The sequence below is a fragment of the Antedon mediterranea genome, chromosome 3 (genome assembly GCF_964355755.1).
Source record: "Antedon mediterranea chromosome 3, ecAntMedi1.1, whole genome shotgun sequence".
In the NCBI taxonomy this organism is placed as follows: Eukaryota; Metazoa; Echinodermata; class Crinoidea; order Comatulida; family Antedonidae; genus Antedon; species Antedon mediterranea.
The window spans coordinates 13,142,373-13,167,003 of NC_092672.1; the positions used below are offsets into that span (position 1 = coordinate 13,142,373).

Sequence of the window (24,631 nt, forward strand, 5' to 3'; positions counted from 1 at the left end):
TCTACCATGTTGAACGCTAAAGAGTATCTGAGTCTGGCAATTCTGATATTTGGTGCGTCAATGACGTCTGCAGGTTAGTAACCAACTTATTGTAGATAATGTTGTATATCTTGAATTTGTATCTATTTTATATTTTGAGAAAAATTGTTTATATTCTCTTTCAATTACTGCATATTGTTTCTTTTAGTTTCCACAAAGCAAAATGTATAATTATAGTCTTAAGCGCAGTAGGTTACTATACTATAACTATAATTATAAATAAAATGGGCACTGCGATACATCTCCACCAACAATTGGAAATTAATTAATGTTAGGCCTACCTTAATCAATTTAAACGGAAACTAATATCATACTCCACCTTCTCATATGTACTAATATTTCGTACACTAATAACTTTGCTGTAATGTTTTTAAACTATTTTTAAACATTATTTGTATATTTTCTTCCATAATAGTACCTGTAATTGTGTCCTTTAATTCTATTGAAGACTGAAATTATACACGTGTCTGTATCAACAATGCCGTGTCACGGTTTATGGGTTTTTATTTGTATTGACTTGGTTTACTTTGATCCAAGTGCTTTTAAATTCAAATTATACACAGTAATAGAGATCTATTATTCCTGGAGTAAGGTATTATTGAGCACAATGGCAGTATAATAATGTGTTTTGAAGAGGTGACATGATGTTATTGCTTTTTTTGTGATGGGAAGTTTTACTAAAATTTGTACCATATTTTGTTTTTAGCCAATACCACAATGGTATCTATACGTAAATAAGATACAATATTATATTTTACAGATGTTTTGGATTTCACAATAGTGGTTAATAGTGCCGTGGTTGATGCAAACGATGAGGTTAATTTTGGTGGATACCTACATAAATCAGAAGAATCAACATCAATATTTCTAGGTCAAAATATCCTTACAGAAACTGATTCTAATGAAAATGAAGTGGAATGGACGGATGGTGATAACCCGCCGATAGTCTTAGATAATTCATTCTTTCCAACTGGAACAAGTTTAGGCACAGAAACGACTTCAGAATACCAGGCTTTGATAATGAAAATGCCGAACAGTAGTGGTATTGCAAAAGTAGGATCGTTTTACGGAAAAGCAATGGCTCAAAACAAAGAAGAATTTATACCTTTTGTTATTCTAAATTCAAATGGTAGTTTTCTATTTTTGTTTTTGGTTTCATTTTCTATAGACTGATCGTCTGAAATGGTATGGGGAAAGGAAAAGTCATCGGCATCAATAACAATACAATTATCAACACTTCTGTATGTCATAGGCCTTATAGTATAAGATCATTTTAAAGACCAAAATAATATTCAGTCTTGTGTAAAGTCTATACTTCCATGCTTAAACATTGACCCGACACGATTGACATGATCTTTTTTTTTCTTTACGCCTTCCGTCGGACAATATTAACGATGGCGACAGGTACATGAACTCATTTAGACATAAACTGCATACATCGCACATGTGTATTGTTTTTCGTTCTTAATCTCTATTTTCCATTTTTATTACTTGTAATGTCTTTCTTCTATTTGTATTGTTGTTACATTATTGTTGTTATGGTATGCGTAATGTAACTGTAACAAAAATAAAACTAAAACATTAACAACTTAATATAATTAATATAATAATGAATTTAATTCAACACTGTTTTTCCGCATAGCAACTGTTGTTCCTAAGTATCGATCTTTAACTGCAAGCATCGGTGATGATTTGACAGGCTTAATAATGGTAACCAGCTATGGGACAGGTAGTTACAGGTGGCGACATAATGGCGGAAATGTTATAACCTCATACAATGGTAAAAGTAACCTTGAATTGACCAATGTTCGTATGGCAGATGCGGGTGTGTATGAGTGTTACTTACATGAAACAGGAAGAGACGGAAGGCATGCCATTATTCAAATAAATGTTAAAGGTATGCATGACCTGATTGTTTAGAGTGTAGCATTTTAGTGTTCAACTATACTAACTTGTTGAAGGTTTGGTTTAATAAAAAGTTTAAATCTAAAAATGTAATGCAACTTATAAATAAGCGACTAATAATTATGGTATTAATATGTTATGTACGAAAATTACGCAATATCTGGAATATACAATATGAAAATAACTATAATTAAAACGGAATAAGACAATTTTTAAAATAGCATAAAAACACATTAGGCCTGATACTGATTTTTGTAAAAATCAGCAATTAAGTATTCTGCATGTCAAAAGCGATTTTAAAGAGAAGGGAATCAAATGGAATTAAAGGAAATGATAAAATAGCATGTAGAAGAATAATTTTTCCTGATTTGACCATTTGACCAATAGGAGAACTTTGAAGCCATGTGATAACTTGTGTAATCAATAAACGATAGACGTTTGATTATAATCTGATAAAGCCTGAATGCCTGAAGAAAGACAGAACCATAGTTATTATAAGGATTATCTTATATCAAATTTTTCGAATAGGATGTTCGAAAAGGAAGTGGGGAACAGATTGTGATTTAAATTGTCCTGTATGTTACAACGGTGGAATATGCGATCACATTACCGGCTTATGTATCTGCGCGGCTGGGTTCGAAGGCGTAGATTGTTCAAAAGGTAATGTTTACACACAATGTTTTACATTTCATTTTATTGTAAATTTAAACATAAATCCTCCAATTTGATTTCGTGTAAATAACGTCACTGCTGTCTATCTATTGTACAGTTGACATGGTACAGTTTTGGACCCTAAATAGACAGTAGCTGCATTTGTAGTTTTGTTGGTATGTGTAATTATAGCTGTACTAGCAGGGAAGATTGAGCAATACTTTAATCTTCCCTGCTACTGTATGGAAGTTAAATATTATGGTTATGTTTACTTTAATATTAGCCTATATGGGAACCGTTATTTGAAAATCGAATTGTTTGGCTTTAATTATATACCATCTATTTACTTTCTGTAAATCGGCTTAGAATATTTAGCAAAAGATAAATAACAGTGAGAAAGACCGTATTTATAATTTTGGATGTATTTCTGTACAAATTGCATGTTTTATTACTCAACTGAGGCTTTGTATTTCAGGTTGTGAATCGTCGAACTGGGGAAGAGAGTGTTCTATAAATTCTCTAACGGAACACATTGGAAAGACGTTTTGCCCTCCACATCCACTCAGTTGCTCTTGTTATGCTGGGTACACTGGACATGTATGTGATCAAGGTAATGAGACGAAATTGCTAGATATCGTTATGTTGATTTGTATCTCAAAAATGTATCATTCAAATTGCTATAGTCCTACTTTTTTTTTTTATAGAAAACTGAGTTCTTTTGCATTGCAAATAATAGTGTCGCGCTACCAGATCTTGAATTAAAATGAGATAACAATATTATTATTCGTCTATCAAAGTGTATTAAAAACTTAGGTGTAATGTTTGATAGCTCTTTAAATATGTCCTCTAAAGTAAATGCTTTATGAAAGTCATTGAATTACCAACTCCGTAAGTGGCACATACTTCAATATATTTCTAAGGATGCAAGCCCCAATGCCTGTCCCGCCTTGACTACGTTAACTCGCTCTTGCTTGGTGCCCTCGAAGTTGATCCTAAACGATTACAGCGATTGCAGAACAAGACTGGTCGTTGCGTGTGGACGGGATCAGCATTCGGGTGTGTTATTAAAAGATCTCCATTGGCTTCATATAAAAAAAAAAGAATTTTGTACAGAATTATTGTTTTTGTTTATAAATGTATTTACTCTGTTGTTCCTTTGTACCTTTTTGATTTAATTACGTTTAACCGTGATCAGCTTTCATTTAATTACTAATGTCGACTTCACTCCTCCAATGATCCCACCCGACTTTTCGTTCCACGATCTAATCGGAAAGCTGGTGACGGTGTTTTTTCTGTCACCGCTGAACAGATCTGGAACACGCTACCTGTCGATTTGAGAGGAGCGATTTCGGCACTCTTGTCTTCAGTTAAAATAAATAATAAATATAAATAACTTTTAAATTATGCATAGAATGTATACTGGGAATGTATGGTCCGGACTGCGCATGTGTGTGTCATTGTCCGACGAATGTGTGCGATAGACACAAAGGTTGTGCCGAGGATTCTGTGTGTCATTTGGGTTATGCAGGAAAGACATGTCTAGGTGAGTGCAGCATCAGTCAAACGATCGTTACTTTTCTATCTATTCAAATGTATTTATGATTGTTAATTTCAAAACAATTAAACTTGTTTAATATTTTACAAATCAGAACACCTCTCCTGTCCACCTGGTATGTTCGGTGAATTTTGTCAATATACTTGTCACTGTGAGAGTAAAAAAACAGACATCATAGCAGGCTGTGACAAACATACTGGAGAATGTTTAAATGACGTCAGCTGTTCTAGTGGATGGGGTGGGTCTGATTGTCAAATAGGTAAATTAGTTTATATTCAATAAATCGTATATGATATTTTTCTTTGTAGTTCGATCATCAATTAAATAAATAAGCAATGCTCATATGCATACATTTTAATATATTATTTACTCACTAAATATTAATAGTATAAATAAATTCGATCTGAATTTCATTTTTTTTTTTATACGATCGTCGTTATGTAACACAATATGCTTTAAAACATTCAGACTTTATCATTATCAGCTTTGCCAATTCTCAAACGTAACCCAACTACAAGTGTTACAGAAAACAGTATAACTATAAGCTGGGAACCATGGAGGAGTAGTATTGACTACGGAACCGGACCCGTCATAAAATACCAAGTAATTTATCGGACACCACCGAACTCTGGATTTCCATTTATAGTATGGCGGGAAGTAAATGTGGACGATTTAATGCGAGTGGACATTGATGATTTAGAACCAAGAACTAACTATGAAATAAGAATTATTTTACATAGGCAGATTGATGGAGAGAATTATACATCAATTGGTTCAAGTAAAATAGTTGTTACCTCAGGAGAAGGTAAGAAAGATATACTAACTCATTTGCAAGATATATTTTATTACCGTTTTTATACAAGTGATATTACTACGGAGAGTAACATATTTTGGTTATTTTCAGACAAAATCATGGATTTTACATTTTATTGTGCCACACCACGAGTTGACGTTGATGATAATACGATGTCTACCTTTATTGGCGGATATAGTGGCAGTGATCATCAAACAAGTGATATACAAATCGGAAAAATTGTAACTGAAATTGGAGAAGATTTTCTCGGTCGTGAAATAACATGGAACGATGGATCCAGGGTAGGAGTGATATTGGGCAATGAAACCATGTTTCCAGTTGGAACTCGTGTCCAAATCGCAACTCCGAAACACTTCAATGCCTTACGTGTGTATATTGACTCTGCCAGTGGCGTTAATAAACTGGGAGTATTTTACGCAAAAGCTAATAAATTACAAATGTGTAGTTATATATCTAGCGAAATTGTGTTAATCGTCTTAAGTAAACATGGTAAGTTTTTGAAAAATCTTTCCACGGTAATGGAATTGAATGATTATGACGTTGGTGGGACACAAGGTGCACATTAGCGACCATACTATAATTATTTACATATTGTATATAATGATAGGCATATATGAAAGAATGCAAAAGACCCAATGTGTTTTAATGTTTATCTATAGACCGACCATTTATTACCATCAATATACCATTGAAAAAAAAGTGTATCCAGTCAAAGCAGTCATCAATTCAATTTTGGTCTTCATCAAATACAGCATGTTGAAGTTGTAATAATATAATTTAGAATTATAATTATTATTAATAGTTTCTAATACGGAATTTTATAAAATGTGGTTATTGTTTATATTTTACTTTGTTCAGTCATTGGTTAATGTTAATTATAATGTTGTAGCATCAGTAATGTCTGTTAGAAAAACCTGGACAACCGGTACAGGAGAACGTGTAATGATGAACATGGTTGGTGACAACTCGACAGATAAATGGTGGCGCCACAATGGCATTACTTTAAACGAATGGAACAACAGTCTTTTTATCAAAATTGATGTAGTAAGAAAACAAGATGCTGGAATATACGAATGCTTACCTACAGAAAATTGGGAGAATGGGAATAAAGGAATTACAAATCTAATTGTCAGAGGTAAAACAATTGTTTACTTTCAATGTTCAAATGCTAACAGACTTGTAATAAACAATCGATTATTACTTCAAATAAGTGAAATTTTATTTTCAGAGTGTCCTCTTCGTAAATGGGGACCACCTGATTGTTTACGGAACTGTCCAACTTGTTACAATGGTGGAGCTTGTGATGACGTAACAGGAGCATGTGTCTGTACCGTCGGGTTTCGTGGTATCAATTGTGAAATAGGTGTGTGAAGTGTTCCTCATTTGTTCATAGCCTATTAGTGTAGACCACTATGTAATTTCGTGTCATTTTTTTGTTAAAAGCAAAATTCCAGCTGATTTAGCGTTTTTGGGATTTAAAGTAAAATATATAAAAATTATTATTATATTCATCAGTATCTTTAGGATGTAAAGTAATAAAAAAAACATGTTGCAATTTTTTTTTAAAAAGCTTAAGGTTGTCAAATCCAAGATGGCCGCCAATACGTAAGATATCCAATAAATGTACCATTTTGGACAAAGTAACACCCATTATGAATAATATTTAGTTACAATTAATGACATATGGGTTTTCTGCTATATAACAATTATTATAAACCTATATTCATCAGTATATCATTTTTTTAAATCGATTACATTTCTTATTAAAACGTGACCATGGCCCTGAAGGTTCAGACATTGAATTACCTGGCAATAACGGATTTATTATTTAACACCATATTTTTACAGGATTTCACAATCTATATTATAAGTGAGAGAGTTTGTACGTCTGTTTTTTCGTTATGCAAATTTTTGCTACTGCACATAGGCCTAATCTTGCATATTGGGTATCAAAATGACCAGAATTGTACCGGGAAAGTTCTAAACTACATTTTAAAGATATATTGTCCCCAAAAACATGAAAAATGAAGATTAGTTAAATCAGACTTTGAATATGTGTGTTTAGTTTTGTAGTGTTAATAAAGTTAATCACTTCCATAAAAAAAACACAACAAAATATTTTTTCACTTGTAAAATGACAAAGAAAATGGTTAATTCAACCAAAAATTCATTGGCTGGCAGCAATTTTGACAATTGGCTGGCAGCCAATTTGACAATGTTTGCTTTAAATTACATTTTTTCGGGTAAATACATTTTTTTCCGATCCGATTTTTGGTCGAAGTCGATAACTATTATGTTACATTAAAATAGAATATTCAACAAAAATGTTGTTAAGAATTATTTTTTCACGGGGACAATACATCTTTAACATCATCAGCCATCTAGGATCAAAGTTAAGCTTGGTTTCCACTAGGTCGCAAGGCAAGGACGTAGACGCAACGCAAACCAGTTGACCAATGACAAGCGACCATCGCTTGTGATTGGTTAAATCCCTTACGTTGCGTTACGTCGTTGTGTTGCGTCTCTAGTGGGAACCAGGCATTAGGGGTCAAAATGTGGTCAAAATGGCCCACTTTTCCTCACTTTCAATGTTTGTTCTATTTCAGCACGTAACCATACATATGGTGTATCAAAATGCCCGCAATTGTACCGGGAATTTAATTTTGCTTAGACCAGAACTGTGTGGTAGGAAATTGTTATGAAGTATTTTAATTAGCCCTGGCGTAATGAAGTATAACGTGATTGAAATTGTACTAGGGAAAGTTACTACATTTCAATTGCCATGGAAAGAGTTAGGTTTGTTATTGTGGCTAGAATGGTGATAGGAGAAAGGTGGATGCCGCTCCAAAATTTCAGGTCAAAGGTCATTTTCAAGGTTATAAGGTCAAATATGGTAAAATAGAAGTTTCAGTTGTTTTCAACAACGTATAAGCTAATTAAAAGAAATGTAACCATTATTGGATCATTATTGACATATTGCTGTAGATGGTCAAGTTCATCAATTTTTCAACTTACAAGTTTAAAGTCATTTTCAAGGTCATAAGGTCAGATAGAGCACAGGCCTGTTAATTATCGGTATTAATAATTGAAATAAATATAATTTTCATTGGGCTGATGGTTATAGTGTGGTGTCAAAAAGACCAGAATTGTACTGGGAAGATTTAAACTTTTTGAGTCACTCCTGGAAGATGTTCAATGGATGGGGAGGATGAGTCCTACAGTATCAAAATAGGCCGAACCTAAATTGGAGTCCTACTGGAATGTCTTAAATTTTATTTTAAAACGGTCACAGGGGGTTTGAGGGTTCGGAGTAATGGGCAGCATGGGCCCATGCCAATATTCGAACTTTTTCTGGGATGGAAGAAGGTAAACGCTCTGAGGTGGGTATTTCTTCCAGCACTAATATATAATGGCCATCTGGGTTACGGCAAACGATTGAATTACAACCACACATGCATGCTTTCGGTCACAACTTCATCTGACTCTTTAGTTTACAGAATACATACACATGTAACAAGTTCCAAACTGACAACTCGGTCAGGGGCTTCCAAACGACCCCATTCATTTAGGCCACATACTGATCTCTGCCTGATAGTTGGCTCGTATGTTTAGTTTCTGATGTCTGTATTTACCTTAGGTGAGTTTTTGAAATTTTAAGTATTTCCCTAAAAGTGGAAATACAGTACTTAAATATTTATTGAGTAAAGTGAAATACTTAATATTTAAGGTTAAATTTATATCACTAATGTTAATGATATATGGTCACTGAATCTAGATGGAGGTAGCATTTTAAGACCCTCCAAAGAGTAGTCTTTTATTATACAGTTATCTGCTCAAGCCGATGAGTGTGGCCTAAAACACATACGGAAGTACAGATTAGTACATTGAGACTATCCTTTCAATCGTGTCACTGCTTTTATCCACCCCTTTTCAATGTAATGATCAAATACAACAAAATGACGAAATATCCAGGTAACTTGCATAAATACTTGCATAGTCACCAAATGTTTTAAGGCCATGTTTACTGAATCCTATAGTGCATGACCATCATGTTTTTAACTTTTCTTCTGGAACATCTGTGGGTATTTCAACGCCATCCATCAAGGTATGTGAAGTCATAATTATTTGGTTAAAGATATAAAAATTGGGCTATGATCATACTCCAATGGTTGATCAGCAGATTTTCTGTCAGTTTTTTTGTTTTTATATACTTTATCGAAACAGTTGCCTTATAGAAATCCGATGCTTTCTCAGTGGTTTTTTTTTCTTTCAATAAGTTGTTAATTTAAATATAAGATCTTCTTTATCATCTGTCAGGTCGAAAGAATATTGTGTATTATGTGTGATTCGTGATCAGTCTGACCATGTCATGCAGAATCAATATTTGGTACTTGGTTCTGATTAGTTTAGATAGGTAAACTTGTTTATCCTTTTAACCTCATTCTACAACAAATTTAATCGGTTTTTAAATGTGTTAGTGGTTTCAGAAATGACGACTTCGGTTGGCAAACTATTCGAATATATGATTACTCATTGTGAAAAACTGGATCTCCATCAGTCCTTTGTGAAATTTATTTCAGCTTAGATTGCATCTCATTTGAAGGAAGTCTTCCTTGGCTACACCTTCGAAACCTTTTGAAAAATTTCAATCAAGTCACAACGAATTCGTCTGTCATACAGGGTTGTTAGGTCAAGAAACTTTAAACGATTTTCATATGAATAAGAATGGATAGCTGGAATTTGATTTGTCGCATGACATTGTCCTCTTTCAAGTGCGTTTATGTCTTTTTGGAGAATGGATTCCATACCTGGACACAGTACGTAACGTAATGTTTGTAAATAACGTTAAAACCGTATCCATGTATATAAAGGACCTCTTAATTACTTAAGGAGTTTTATATCTGTTATCACCGTCAGCCAAGATAGCATAGATGCGAAGGCCTCAAGAAGGAGAACCCATTTACCACTCCTTCCAACCTTGATAAAGTCCAATAGTTAGGGTTTGTGAAAACAAAGAATCGATACCCAGGATCCTTTTTCGAGATTTCTGGAAACAACAAATTTCAACAAAAACTTGTATCATTGAAAGAATGAAAAAAATGTTTATATAATTACATTACAGGGGGTCTCTGACCCCAACAAACACATCTCGACATTAGGTAATATAGGGGGTCCCTGTTTTCGAATTAAAAAAAAAAATTTCTAAATATTATTACATTATTAATATTAATAATATTATAGTAAAAAAACAATCTTTTGGCACATATGGCGTTTCATACATATAACACCGACAAAAATCAAAATGATGACTGGTGGACAACACAAAAAAGAAAACAGACTGGTGACAGCCTATTAACAAGGCCATATAGATGGCTGCAGTCGCGTGCTCATTAGTGTTTACCGACCGACCAACCGACCGAACAACCTACCAACTGACCGAAATTGCTGAACATGTTTAAAAATGTTGAAATGTTCAAAAACATTTATATTTTTTTAATCTACACGTGCGTAGCCTGTCACTTTTGACGTGTTCGTATAACGTAATTTCAAGTTGAAAAGTAAGTCAAGAAAACAGAAATCGGGCAAAAAGAGTGCGTAATAACATTTAACCAACCGACCAACCGACCGACATAGTGAGGTGTAGAGTCGCGTTGCACGCGACTAAAAGATGTGTGTACTTTACAGAAGTATGTAAAAACAACATTTTGAGAAAATGACACTTTTATATTTAATTTCTAATGTATTTATGTGTAAAATAAAATGTTTATCTCATAATTACTATAATATAAAGTTTTAAATCAGTTTTTTGGATAGATCTGACGATGTAGATGATTTTCCGTGAATAAAAAAAAATCCTATATTTTGACCTTTTTTGACCTCTTGACCAGATAAACTGACCATAAAACCCAAAACTGAAGATGGCATCCACCTCTATCGTTTTTTCACCCCACAAAGGATACATTCAACATGGTTGCCTGCTATTAACAAAAAATTCCACACAAACTTTTTATAGAGGACTTTTGTGTATATGGCCTCTCTACTATCAGGTTGAATTGAAATTTGTCCTGTGAAGAATTTGTTTTTAAAAAAGAGTGTGGGATCTTATTGAAGAGGGGTGGTATAGGGAGACACTGGGGTCTGTGAAGGCTTTAAACTAATCTAGAAACCCGCCCTGGGGCGGATATAATTGCTAGTAAGGTATAAATACACTTGTTTTATATTGTGGTAAATACAAGTTTCACTTTTATGGAAAGAAATGAGATCTATAATTTAGATTTAGAAGTAATTGTTGCTGAATATTTGATACCAACGTAAGTTGTTCCATACTTTTTGCAACTCCAACTTTGAACGATTAGGTAATTAGTAGGGGTATTATATATCTATTATATAGACAACTTTAGACAGCCTTATATTTAGACAATCCTATGATAAGTGACTATTTTAGAACATTGTGTACAAACAACAACCATTATTTAAAGAATTTAATTTTAGTGGCGGCCATTTTGAAATCCAAGATGGTCGACAGATTATCGCTTTACATAGTTATGATTGTATAATGTGTAACACCATCAAAACGGACTTGTTCCACATTCATAATTTGTGTTATTGGTGATATTCTAGTTTTAAATAGGGTTATTTAAATGTTGGCGGCCATCTTGAATTTGGTCCTTAAATTTCTTTATAAAAAATGGCAACACATTTTTTTCCATTCCTTATATTATCAAGATATGAAATCAAAGTCAAAGTTTGCTTTTAACAAAAATATACACGACATTCATATAAACGACATACCAGCCTACACTATATGTGCAATTGTATACCGTATAACATATATTTAATGTAACAGAGAAACAAAATATGAACACATATCAAGCCAAGTTTCCAATAATCAAAGTTTGGTATTTAAGACCTGGAAAGACATAATTCATCTGATACTTCAACGAGTTTTATCTAATACATGTTTTCAGATTTAATTCAAACATGCTCAATAATAATTTCGACACTAAAACAAATTGTTGCACATTAACTGTCGCATGATTTCATCAATTCAAAGCACAGTTCTTGATCATTTGTGTACATGCCTAAGTAGAACTTACGTTCTGTACATCCTAGGTCTACATTTAAATAATTACTAACAATAATTCATAAGTATCTACCTTATTATAGGCAAACCTTGTACGGTACAATATTACGTAATACGATTTCGTAATTTCAAGAAAACCATATCCTGAAGTATCATTTTTATAAATACATCATGAGATAGTTTTCCTTCTTTCCTAAAGGTGACTACTACTGTACAAAAAACAGTAACAATAAACTTATCAAGAGGGTATAACATATATAAGATAACAAGTATCAGTAGTAGTAACATATTATGAAATAACTACTTTTTCATTACTTTTATTCGAAATATAGCATGTGGTTCGGATACGTTTGGAAGATATTGCAGTATAATTTGTTCAAGTAAAGATATCGAATCGTGTATGAGAAAGGTGATGTGTCCGCCGTCACCACAGGGATGTTCGTGCACCGATGGATATACTGGTCCAGACTGTCTTGACGGTACGATACATCTAATATTTATTTTTACATAATATCAATTTTATTCAGTGCTTGGTTTCTGAGTAACGGGACCCCAGCTCCATATACAGCACCCGCTATTCCCAGATGGTCTACCATCCAAGCTCTAACCAGGCCCAACGTTGCTTAACTTCGGTGATCTGACGAGAACCGGTGTTTCAACGTGGTAAAGCCGTATTACGTTTAATATGCTTCCATTGCATGCGCAACTAATTATTGTGAGATTCTGAAAGCGTTAGTGGTTATTTAGTGTGTCTGTCAAAAAGAGTACCGTACCAAAAACAATCTTTAAATTTGTATAATGATTACAAATAGTATATTAAAGATGTATTGTCCCCCTGAACAAAAATTTTTTTTTTTTTAAAGGCCATTTTAATGATACATAAAAGTTATTCACTTTGAAAAAAAATTGGATCAAAAAAAAAATTATTTACCTTAGAAAATCGTAATTTAAAGTAAAAGATAGTCAACCGGAAGTCGGTTGGCTGGCAGCCAGCTGGCTTCCGGTTTAATTTAACCCTTGACCTGAATTAGCTTATGAATTATGCATATTGTATGATTCTTGTGCGTGTATGTGACCTCTAGGTCATCAGAAAAAAAATACGACGTGATATGGCGAGACGACGATGTGGGAAAGTTCTGTAGTTTAACAACAAAAAAAACAACTCCTACTTGAAGAAAAGACTATGGCTAGGCCCTAGCAGATTGGTAAGTAAGAACTGTAGTTTCTATGGTGTAGCTTTGTTAGTTAGTATAGGCCTAGGAAGCCTAGCTAGCCCATTACAGCTGTACTGGCTATCTAGTGTACTATCCCCTATCTATTGGCTAGGCCTAGAGTAGTAGCTAGTCTAGTAGGGGTAGTAGTACTAGGCCTAGTTGTAGGCCTGAGTGAGGGTTCACCCTGAGTGAGTAGCAGGCCTAGCTAATACTAATAGATACAACTTGTAAGCCTTATTAATAGTTATTGCCAACCTAGCTTTAAATAGGATTAGGCCTATAACATTCATCTGTGAGCATGGAGTAAGGAATAAGGTTTTAGCATGGAGGTATAAAAATAAAATATTTTATACCTCCATGGTTTTATTGTGACTTGTGTGAATTTCGACACCACCAACTCGTCTTATTTTTAGTATAATACTATAATATTAATAATAGTCTTTAATTTATCATTATTCATATCACTTTTCATTCATTTTAAAACATTTAATTTTCTTTTCTATGTAGAGTTTGTGATTTAAAAAAATTATACATAAGAGCAGCGAAACTCAAAAAGCGAAAACTTGTGAATGGCTGCCAAAAATAGAAAATAAGGTCACCACCAGGGCCAGGAGAGATTATGGTGCTTGGTTTTTCCTTCATGATTAATTAGATTTTAATGCTAATATAAATTTGTGAAAATTGTAACTAGGCCTATACTGTACATCCAATAATGTAATTATTTTAGGAAAAATGACCAAATAATCTAAGTTGAATATTTTTTGGAATGTGTACTTTACAGTACTTAGTACCGTTATGTTGAAAATTCTTCCAAAGCAATAACGTTCAAACCAACATTCACACAATTAAACTTTTTATGTACATATTTTAATAAATAATGTCTTTCTTTTAATAGGTATTAACACACTTGAATGAACAATATGAGCAAGTAGTGGAAAATGGTGAAGAAATCAACACAAAATGTGGTAGCAACATTCACAATATTTATTTGAACGTTTCTTACTATGACACTTTAAAATGGATGAACAATCACAGAAGACAAGCTATTGCTGTAATGCCACAATCAACACATCAATTAATAGTTGAAAATAAATTGTCAACAATAATGCAGAAATTCAATGAAATATACAAGTAATTAACTCATTTTTTACTGTACTGTACTGTAAATCTTCACACATTAAAATTATGGTGATTTTATCTCATGTACTGTAGTAGTATTTTTTATTTATTTAATGCTGTATACAAATGTTATTGCTCTAATTATGAAAACTATACAACATTTTAAAAGCTGGAAAACAACCGACACATTTGCCTAATGCTTTATGATAGTCATCCAATATTTATCTTGTGTTCCACTACCGAGTCTACTGCCAGTTGCCTTTAAAATGCTGTATGGGTGTAACTTCTGTTCCAGTCTTCATTAGCTTAAGTCTATAAATTGAAAAACAATGATGTATAAATACAAAAATCAAATAGAAAATTTAAATATTTCACAATTTATTGCATACATATAATTATTATTTCTGTACATGAATCTGAAGTTTTCAATTTGGGGTACTAATGTACAGTAAGGAATCCCTGAAAAGTGCATCTCCTCCCTAAAAAAGGCCTAGTCTAATTACTAGTGTTTTCGTTTTGGTTGCTATCAACAACAATCTATTCTACCGTCAACTTCTTTGGTACTGTATGCTGATCATTTTCCAAATGTTCGTTTTTTGTCATCAGTTAGTCTTTTTTAGACTTTAAAATTAATTCGAGCTCCAAATGTATATCAGTGGTACATCAACATAGTAGGCCTATTTCCTGTAGCTAGTTGTGGAGTGATGGCTTAGCTAGGTGAGTACGACATATAGGACCTAGCTAGGCCTCAAAGTGGGTTCCCGTCTACTTTTCTGACCCGATTATCTGCCTGCCTACAGCTGCTGCTACACTACACTACACAGTAGTAAACTGCAGTACTAACTCTAGGCCTAGAGGCTAGGCCCTACTAGATAGTAGAAGTAGGCTTATATTATAGCCCTAGCCTAGATAGCTAAGCCTATAACTATACGCCAAAAACTATTATAGGAGGATGTGTCATTCATCTAAAATAGAATTCTACTTACCAGCAAATTAACGGCAGAGCTTTTTACATCATACGATCAGGGAAACCCCAGCACTTTCTTCTGTTCTTCGCACATGTTTGTTTACGTGGTGAACAGATCGGATCTCCCCTGTTTGGATACTCATTAACATATCATGCATATTTATGAGCTGTTAGCTAACCATCGTTATTTTGGAATTTCTGAACTTATGAGTTCGAAAAAATGGTAAACTTATTTTGATTTTTTATAAGCGAAATCAATATTTTTTTCGGATTTTTTTTCGGCGAAAGTGAATAACTTTATTATAACTACAAAATGGTCTATTCAAAATTTGATTTTTTTTCATCTTTATTTTTCATGTTTTGGGGGACAATACAACTTTAAGGTAACAAGGACATAAATGTGATTATGGACATTTTGTAGAATGTTCACCTGGAATGTATGGCTCTGATTGTCAGCAGAGGTGCCAGTGTGACGTCAGTCATTGTGATCGAAAGTTTGGATGTAATGGAACATGTTACGAAGGATATACTGGACCTCAATGCCAAGGTAACCAAACTTAATCGAAGTAGTTAAATATTTCATCATAATAATCGCCTATCTGTCGAGTACTGATAATGATGACGGTGCTTGTATAACATTAAAAACATATAAAGCTAACAACTAGGCTTATACTCAAATTCCTAACTTGTGCATCATGCGTAGTCTTTGCTTACCATTTTTAAATATTTTAAGTGTATTTGGAGTCCGTTGCAGCTAAAATGGTTTTATTGTTATTCGCACATAATCCTAAATTTATCGTTTTCGATTTTTTTAGATTTTCATATAATATATTATATTTCCGAAAAGTCGATTATTATTGTTTCACACGTCTTTTTGGTATAATTGTAAGTAATTCTTTGTATCCGTCTGTGAACATCAACACCAAGTAATTGTAATCAGAGTGGTCTCAACTAACACCTGTACATCTACTTCTCGGACAACTGCCACCCGAACAAACCACCCTCCATACCCATTAGGACAATGTTTTTGAGATGTGGCCTCACTAAACTCACTTCTATTTAGTTATAATAGAGCCATGTTATCAAGGTTTCTTAAAATTCCAAGTGGAAAATTCAATTTGTTCTGGTTTGGACCAGTCTAACCTTTGACCACAAATGTTGAGTGTTTCTATTTAAATTCGTGTAATTCTGTACCAAATCGCGTTTCAGCTTTGATATTGTACATTTTTCATTGTCAAAATATTTGTGAAACTGTGTTTTAAAAAATATGTCATCAAGATCCATTTTTAATAACAATTGTAATTTTGAATAAAAAAATTCAAAAAGTACAATTTTGACCAAACCACTTTACCATATTATTATTTGCATGTAAACTTAATGTTTTGTATCATTAGACTGATAATTAGAAATAGCTCCTATAGGGTCGTTTGATAATGTTACATCAGTCAGTCCCGATGTTTATAGATTTAAAAAAAAGTACTAGGTACTAAAATCAGATTTTAAAAAAAAGGTTTAAAAAGTATTGTAACTTGTTTTGGGTGACTAATATTTTTCATAGGTTTCCTGGAAAAATAGGACGACACACGAGTTTCCTTTCTAAAGGTCCCTTCGTGTCGAGTGCCACCAAACGGCGCTCATTCGTATGTTCGCAACGACATGGATTGACCAGCCCATCGGGGTAACCTCTACTTTTCCGAAAGCACATACGAGGGTTTACACTGGACCTCCAGTTTTAAGTCCTTATCCGCGAAGACTTGTACTACCATATCAACGGTCAATGAGTGACTTGTTTACCTAAAAAATTAAAATAAAAAATACAGTAGACCAATAATGATGATGAACATTTTAAGTGGGAAAAGGTTGTCATAGAGAGTGTCTATAGTAGATTTTGGGGTGGGATATTTCTTTAGTCAAACCACAAAATATTAAATGATATTGAGTTTCTGATTTAAAGGGTAGGGCATTGGACAAGGAAGTTGCTTTAAATAAAAAAAAATGTTACAATATGAAGAAAGAGAACAATGAAGTAACTCTTTGAAGCACTGAATGGGATCTTTGTGGGTCCTGGTAAGATGAAATCTAGGGTAGTCCGGCGCGGAACCGGTGCAGCCCTAATAGCCACACTGCCTATTTGTTGCACCATCACCCGGACAACTTAAGAGTGCTGTTACAGTAGGCCTATATATTTTTGTAATGTTATGTAAGAAATAGGCTACAGTTGTTTTCAAGGAGTGGTTAGTATTTTCTATGCCTAATATTGGACCAATTGCAAAAGGTTTATGGATACTTTTTAACCATAATTTGTTATTGAAAAATGCGAACAAATTAAATGAAATAATTAATTAGCTTCGTACAGTTATCCAGGGGTGTATATGTTGTCCTGGAAGGTAGTTGTCCAAAAGGTTAATTGTACTTGGAGTAGATATCCTACGGGTGATTGTTCAGGCGGTAGTTGTCCGAGGAGGATAGTTGTCAAGGTTGTAGTTGTCCTGGTGGTGATTGTCAAGAGGTAGTTGTCCGAGAAAGAGCTTCTTCCAAGAACGATCTACCAGTGAAATGTAAATTTAAATGTTATTTTAATTTCAGAATTGGTGCATGATCGTACTTGTTCCAATGGTCACTTTGGTGCTTTGTGTAACTATCCTTGTCACTGCCAACACTCATCAAATTGTCATCGTAATGGAAGCTGTGATAATGGATGTACTTCTGAATGGACAGGGACCGACTGCAGTATTGGTATGTTTTACACAAGCATAGGTGTAACGTTAGTTTTAGGCAAAATAATTCGCCATCTAAGGTATATTTTAGTTAAATAGGTAATATTTAAAGGTTTGCATGGCAAAAATTTTTTTATTAAAGTTAGATTTGAGGTAAATCATATGATTTCAAAAGATGTATGATTGAGTATTCCTACTTTAATGTGTAATTTTATCTTTAAAGGGTATCTGTAAGGTTTCATTGATTGAATATTATATTATCGATTAGCTTAATCATATCAACAAAGTCTTGGAAATTTTAAATCAATGTGATAGAGGCAGATGAAAACTATGCTTACCTACTACAGTAAAATCACAATTACCTTTCCGTGTAAAGGTATAGTCATTATATCAAAAATTAATTGTACAAAGATAATAATTAAAGTACATCATTTGTGTGTAAATTAATACAGCTTTGCCGTATATATTGAGAAGATTGAACGTGACTGATATACGAGCAACTAGTATAGATGTGTCTCACTTATGGGTATTTGGCGAAGACTTTGGAACTGGACCCGCTACTTCTTATGTATTGTGTTACCGTAGCACCACCGATTGGCTTTGTCAGAAAACAATACAAAGTCTGTCAACAATCAATGGCTTAATACCAAACACAACACTTGAAATAAAGGTTCAAGTTTTCAAAAGGATTGGTTATGATGACATTGGAGGTCCTATGAAAACTGTTACAAGAATCAGAACTATTTGTCTTGGTAAGTTCTAAACTTGATCAATTAGTTTAATTTGTCTAGTTTTGATTATAGTTTAAAAATGAAAATAAACTCTATACAACTCGCAACAAAACGTATTCTCAGCATTATAATCTCTTTTCCTTTTTATTTATTTTTTTACAAAATTCAGTTCTCACCCTTTTGGTGACGACAATATTGTCATTAAAACTGAGTGTGGTAGAATAATAATTGACAATTTTATATACAATACTGTTTTATTCATAATTTTATCTTTTTGTATTCATTTTTATTGTAAAAACCTGTACAACCAATAATGGAAGTATAATTATATGTACAATATATAATATATAATATATATATATATATATATATATATATATATATATATATATATATATTGGTTGAACATAACATTTACGCATAATATGACAGGGAGTATATCTTAACTGTAATGTTAGTACAATTTAATACAAAATCAAATATAGACTAGAATATAATAGAGCACTGGAAGGTAAGATTTACTAAGATGAATTATCAATTACAGAACCTCTTGATTCGCCAAAGATAGAAACATTGTCAACCATCAAGGACACCATTGTAGTAAAATGGAAGGTGGGCCTTTTCAATGTATTTTTTAATTACCTTATTGTTGTTGTAGCTTAATAATACATCCATTTTTTGAGCTAATGTATTGTTTTATCTGTCTTAAAATCCCAAGTATATAGACAGTAGCGAATTTTGATCGATCAACTTTTATGTGTTAATAATAATGTAAACGACATTTTACTGTAGTTATGTTTACTTTTCTCCAAGGCTGTAGATTTCAATTCTACACGGTTGCAGTGTGACAGTTTATTACATTACGACGTTGGTTACCAAACTGGGATTAAAGACGCTTGGGAAACATTTCAAGTTAATTATGATCAGACCGAAGCAACTATTAACTTTTTAGCTTATGACATGGTATATCAAGTTAGAGTTAGGGCAGTGAATACAGCAGGAATTACAGGACCATGGAGTGAAATATGGACAATTAAAATTCCAGAAAATCAAACAGGTCAGGTTTCGTTCTTTATAATTGACAATAACTCAGACTCTATAAACTCAGCATTAGTGCGCTTACCGGTAAAAAATTAAAATGCCTGAAAATTTCAAACAATAGTAAACGATATTTTGAATAATTGTGTTTGTTACTCTTGTTTCGATACTTTTTTCCATCTTCTAACTCTCATCTACTAGGCCTAAGTAAACGAATTGCTTATACATTGATTTACACTCACCTACTAAAACGAATTATTTATACATTTGCTTTCATCTACTAAATTATTTAATTGTTTATACATTTTCTTAATTAGGATCAAAGATAGCTATGTATGTGCTCTCATCAGTGGTCGCATTGTTAGTTATTTTTACCGTTGTGGTTCTTAACAAATTGAGGTATGTGTCGAATGACCCTGGCTAGACCTATATTGTAATTAATTGTATTCATTTGAATAATCAACTGAAACTTACAACCTTTGATCTCTCATCAGTAACGCCATAACATTATTTAAACCTTTATCATTGAGTAATAATTATGCTTACTAATTCCTATTTCAGACGAATGAAACGCCAGGTTAACGGATATAAAAAGGATTATGGGAACGTTCAGATTAACACAATATCAAAGCCGTCACAAAATTACCAAGACGACAGTTACACTTCACTGCAAAAAGAAGCGCGTTGTTTGGCAGAATCTCCAAACAATACCTACGAACAAGAAACCCCAAAAGACGAGATATTTTATTTGAACGTTACCAATTTATCCCAAAATAAACAAACAGAAGACGCCATAGCCGATACTGATACAACGTATGATGAAATCTGTGTTGGCGGCTTAGAGAAGGAAAGAGCAACTGATGCACGAATAAAACCTCCGGTGCCTAAGAAACCAACAATTACGAATGACAAAGAATAACACAATTTGTAGGCGTATTACACATGAAAAATCTTTGAATGCATTCTGCTTATGCAGTAAATATGTCATAAATATGGCTACATCGTTTTCTATAAAATATATAATTTCTTGAATCGCAGTGACCAAGTTACGATTAACGCGTTTTTATTAAATATTAAAATGATTTGAGTGTTTTTTATCTGTTTTTATTTAATTTATAATAATAGGTAAAATAAAATATATGCTAATTCTGCCAAGTGAAATACTGTTTATGAATGATTTGTTTTCTCTTTTGTGGGGATTTTACATTTCATTTTTATCATTATTATATTGAAAACAATTGTTATAATGGCAAACATGAAAAACAATGCACATCTAAATTTAACTTAAATATGTATTGTCCCTTGAAACACAAAAAAATGAAGGTCAAAATATTCTAAATTTAAATTGGCCATATCAAAGTAATATTAAAGTTATTCACTTTAAGTCGAAAATTCGAGCCAAAAACAACAAGTTCTTTTTTTCTCTTTTGTGATTAACCACCACCTTTATTCATTCTTTCATACATATTTCGTTCACATTTCATTTTCATATATTAAATTTCCGTTTTCTACTTTTTTCGTTATTTTCTGATTTTTACTCTTTTAACCTTTATACATATAGTGGTTTGATTATATGCATACAAAAAACTGTACATTTTAAAATACAAATATGGATGCCACTTATAAGTTACAACATGCCTAGTGTATTCATATCTTTTAAAATATATTTAAACTGAATCCAAGGATTCTGGCATAAAGGTTTTTTAAGTTCAGTTTTAATTTTAATTATGTATATGACGTACACAGCTATTGAATACAATTGATTTTTTAATTGACATTTATTTCCTAACAGGAGTTCTTTGAACAAGCTACTGCTGTTATCTAGCTTTTTAAATATATTGTCAATTTTTTCCACAGTATTTGATTACGTCTACAATAATAAAACATATGTTTTTCGTCTTCAATGACTCCACAATTGTTACATATGTTATTATTTTTCAGTTTCCAGATATACAGTTTTAGATTTGTAGGTACAATTCTATTTAGTAATTTGTAATTCAGTTGGGCAAATTTCTGAATTTTTTCGTTTTTCACTTTTCTTTTCCAGACATCACACCACTTGATATCATCATTAAATATGTTATTCCATTTAAGTATGCTTTTCGGAGGAATAAAAACATTATTAACAAACTTAGAATAAACATCTTTTGTTGTCATCTTAATTATATTGTTGATATTGTATTACAGATTCACATTCATATATTGGTTCATATTTGGCATATTATGTTTAATTATACTTAACCACTCTTTTGGAATAGCTCTGGTTAAAGAAACATATTCAGCTATCCAGTTTTTCTTAATACGTAATTGCTTAATTATTTCTATAGGTTTACAAGATACAAGATACAAGATACAAGATACAAGATAACTTTATTGTCAAAATTGTTTACAATTTCGAGATATGTTTTGTACCTGAGTAGAATAAATAATACGATGTGATAACAATATAAAATACAAATGATACAAGTGACTATCTTGAAAAGTTTTTGTTAAATAAATAGCATGCTATGTACATTTGTGAAAATCTGAAAAGGTTTGTGGATATTTTTTTCTGTGTCAGTCTAACCCTTCCTGATCTACGTATAATGATGTCTGAATGTAATGGGTGTGATAGGTCTTGCATAATTGTGTCAACTTTCTTAAGTATGAATATATTAAACATTTCATCTAAAGATTTCACTCTGCTGGCCTTGTTTACTAATCTCTGAATTTGAATTTTACTGTTTACATTGACAAGAGAAAACCAAACAATAATACAATAAGAAATGATTGATTGAACAACAGAGGAATAAAACATATGAATGAGATGAGAACTAACATTAAACCGTTTCATTTTGTATATAAAGTACATTCTCTTATTAGCCTTGGTACGGAGTTCTTTAGTGTTGCTCTCCCAATTTAGTTTATTATCAATTATTAATCCCAAGTACTTATGACTTTCTACAATTTCAACAATTTCATTATCGATTTCAATATTTATATGATTACTTTTATTTTTCCTTCTAAAATCGACAATAACCTCTTTAGTTTTTTTGGCATTTAGTTCAAGAAAATTTTGTTTACACCAGACTACAAAATGTTCAACATATTCATTAAACAGGGATGTATCATTATTTGAAATTAAACCAACTAGGCAAGTATCATCTGCAAACTTAACATTGAATGATTTACTTGGGTCAATATCACTATAAAAATCAGAATATAATGAAAAAAGTAAGGGTGAGAGAACGCATCCCTGTGGTGCACCTGTATTACAAGTTAACTGCTTAGATACGCTACCCCTAAACTTAACAATCTGTGTTCTTTCATTTAAGAAGGTTTCATTAGACGATTGAAAATAATTATATCTCCAATTTGATTAAAACCTGTATCTATCCAGTTCTTAAAGAATAGTGGTTTGTTTCTATATTTAATATCATTATTACCCCATAAGTTTTGCTTTATCACTTCTTCATACTCGTTAATTGTACCTTCATTATTCATATTATTAAATTCAACACAACACTTTAGAACATTATAATAAAAAGATGGTATATTATCGATCTAAGCCCATGTTATTTTGAAAATTGATATTTGACATACTTAAAATTAGTTGTTCGGTTCCAAATTTGTTAAAATAGTATAGTGGTAAGATTTTCCATCTTACGTGTTTTCTACACAGTAATTTTCTTGCCCATATCATTTTCAGAGAGTTTATGTGTAGTGCGAAATCAGGCATACCTATGCCCCCTTTATTCATTTTACCACAAGTTTACGTAATTAACAGGTAGATTAATTTGATTACATTTCGTCTGGAAAATCGTCGCGAGCGAAAGTAAACACAGATTTCAAACCATGAGTATGCACGATGCTAATTAGGATTGTTTACAACTCGTAATGTCTCTTCATCTCTTAATAGCCTTTTGAATAAAATATGTTATATAACTGTAAAGGTTACTCTTTGGTTAGGTGTCATTTATAGAACGACGTAATATAGTACAATATAAATACGTAGCAAGATTGTTAGGCTAATTGTATGTATTTGTAACAGGCCACGGTTGAAACTAACTACTAACTAACTAACTAACTAACTAACTAACTACTGCCACAACAGAACAAAATATGTTGCTAACTTAAAAATCGAGTCATCATTTCCTTTTCTTGTACATAATGTAGTTGCTTTTAGTATTGTTGATACATTGTTGTAGGCCTACAATTCGAAAGGAGGACTTTAAAACAATCAAACGTTACTGCTGTGACGCAATTTATTACGTTACACGACTGTCCTTCTGCTTTGAGCCATTTTTTACTTTTATATTATAACACCTAAATCTATCCCTGTCATTTGGGTCACATGGTGTGAATAGTACGCAAGATTTAACGATCGTTAAATATTGTTTTTTTTTCACGTACGAAAAAAAATTCTCATACGGAAAAAGATTACTCTGATTCTGAACATGAAATATAACAAATGTTAAATTTATAACAATATTAAACACTGACTGACTGCTGGCGGAATGTTTTGATAGAATATACGTACTAATTTTGACTAAAAAGCATTTAAATTAGCTTTAGATCGTTTATATGATTTTGATTTTTGATTAATTAATGGAAACTCTTAAGACATGGAATCGTTGGAAAAACAGAGTTAGCCTAGATAAGTTTTAGTTACCTGGCTAAGTTTCGTAATGGTATCGCCAGGGGCGCAGCCAGTGGGTAGTCACGCAGAGACCTCGATATAAAATTATAATAAATATTTTAGATGTAGATTTGGGATATAAGCGGATACATACCCGTATCTAAATATTATCTAAAGCA

The 24,631-nt window shown here is 32.5% G+C and overlaps 2 protein-coding genes, 1 long non-coding RNA gene and 1 pseudogene across 3 annotated transcripts; 3 read left to right on the plus strand and 1 right to left on the minus strand.

Annotated features, from left to right (window-relative positions):
• On the plus strand, positions 1 to 15,783 carry LOC140044912 (uncharacterized). Its single transcript, XM_072089610.1, has 13 exons — positions 1 to 73; positions 800 to 1,168; positions 1,682 to 1,936; positions 2,473 to 2,604; positions 3,071 to 3,205; positions 4,007 to 4,138; positions 4,245 to 4,409; positions 4,635 to 4,955; positions 5,055 to 5,453; positions 5,854 to 6,099; positions 6,193 to 6,327; positions 12,381 to 12,527; positions 15,732 to 15,783. The coding sequence occupies exons 1-13, from the start codon at positions 7 to 9 to the stop codon at positions 15,767 to 15,769; spliced, it is 2,541 nt and encodes an 846-aa protein (XP_071945711.1). The 5' UTR covers positions 1 to 6; the 3' UTR covers positions 15,770 to 15,783.
• LOC140045586 (5S ribosomal RNA) lies at positions 12,608 to 12,725 on the minus strand (annotated as a pseudogene).
• On the plus strand, positions 13,083 to 14,397 carry LOC140044914 (uncharacterized). The gene is made up of 3 exons (XR_011844500.1): positions 13,083 to 13,253; positions 13,770 to 13,884; positions 14,158 to 14,397. It is a non-coding gene; the product is annotated as an uncharacterized lncRNA (long non-coding RNA).
• Positions 15,784 to 20,985, plus strand: LOC140044913 (uncharacterized). The gene is made up of 7 exons (XM_072089611.1): positions 15,784 to 15,895; positions 17,935 to 18,084; positions 18,518 to 18,817; positions 19,341 to 19,408; positions 19,610 to 19,853; positions 20,152 to 20,233; positions 20,396 to 20,985. The coding sequence occupies exons 1-7, from the start codon at positions 15,784 to 15,786 to the stop codon at positions 20,751 to 20,753; spliced, it is 1,314 nt and encodes a 437-aa protein (XP_071945712.1). The 3' UTR covers positions 20,754 to 20,985.
• Positions 20,986 to 24,631: the final 3,646 nt, after the last annotated feature.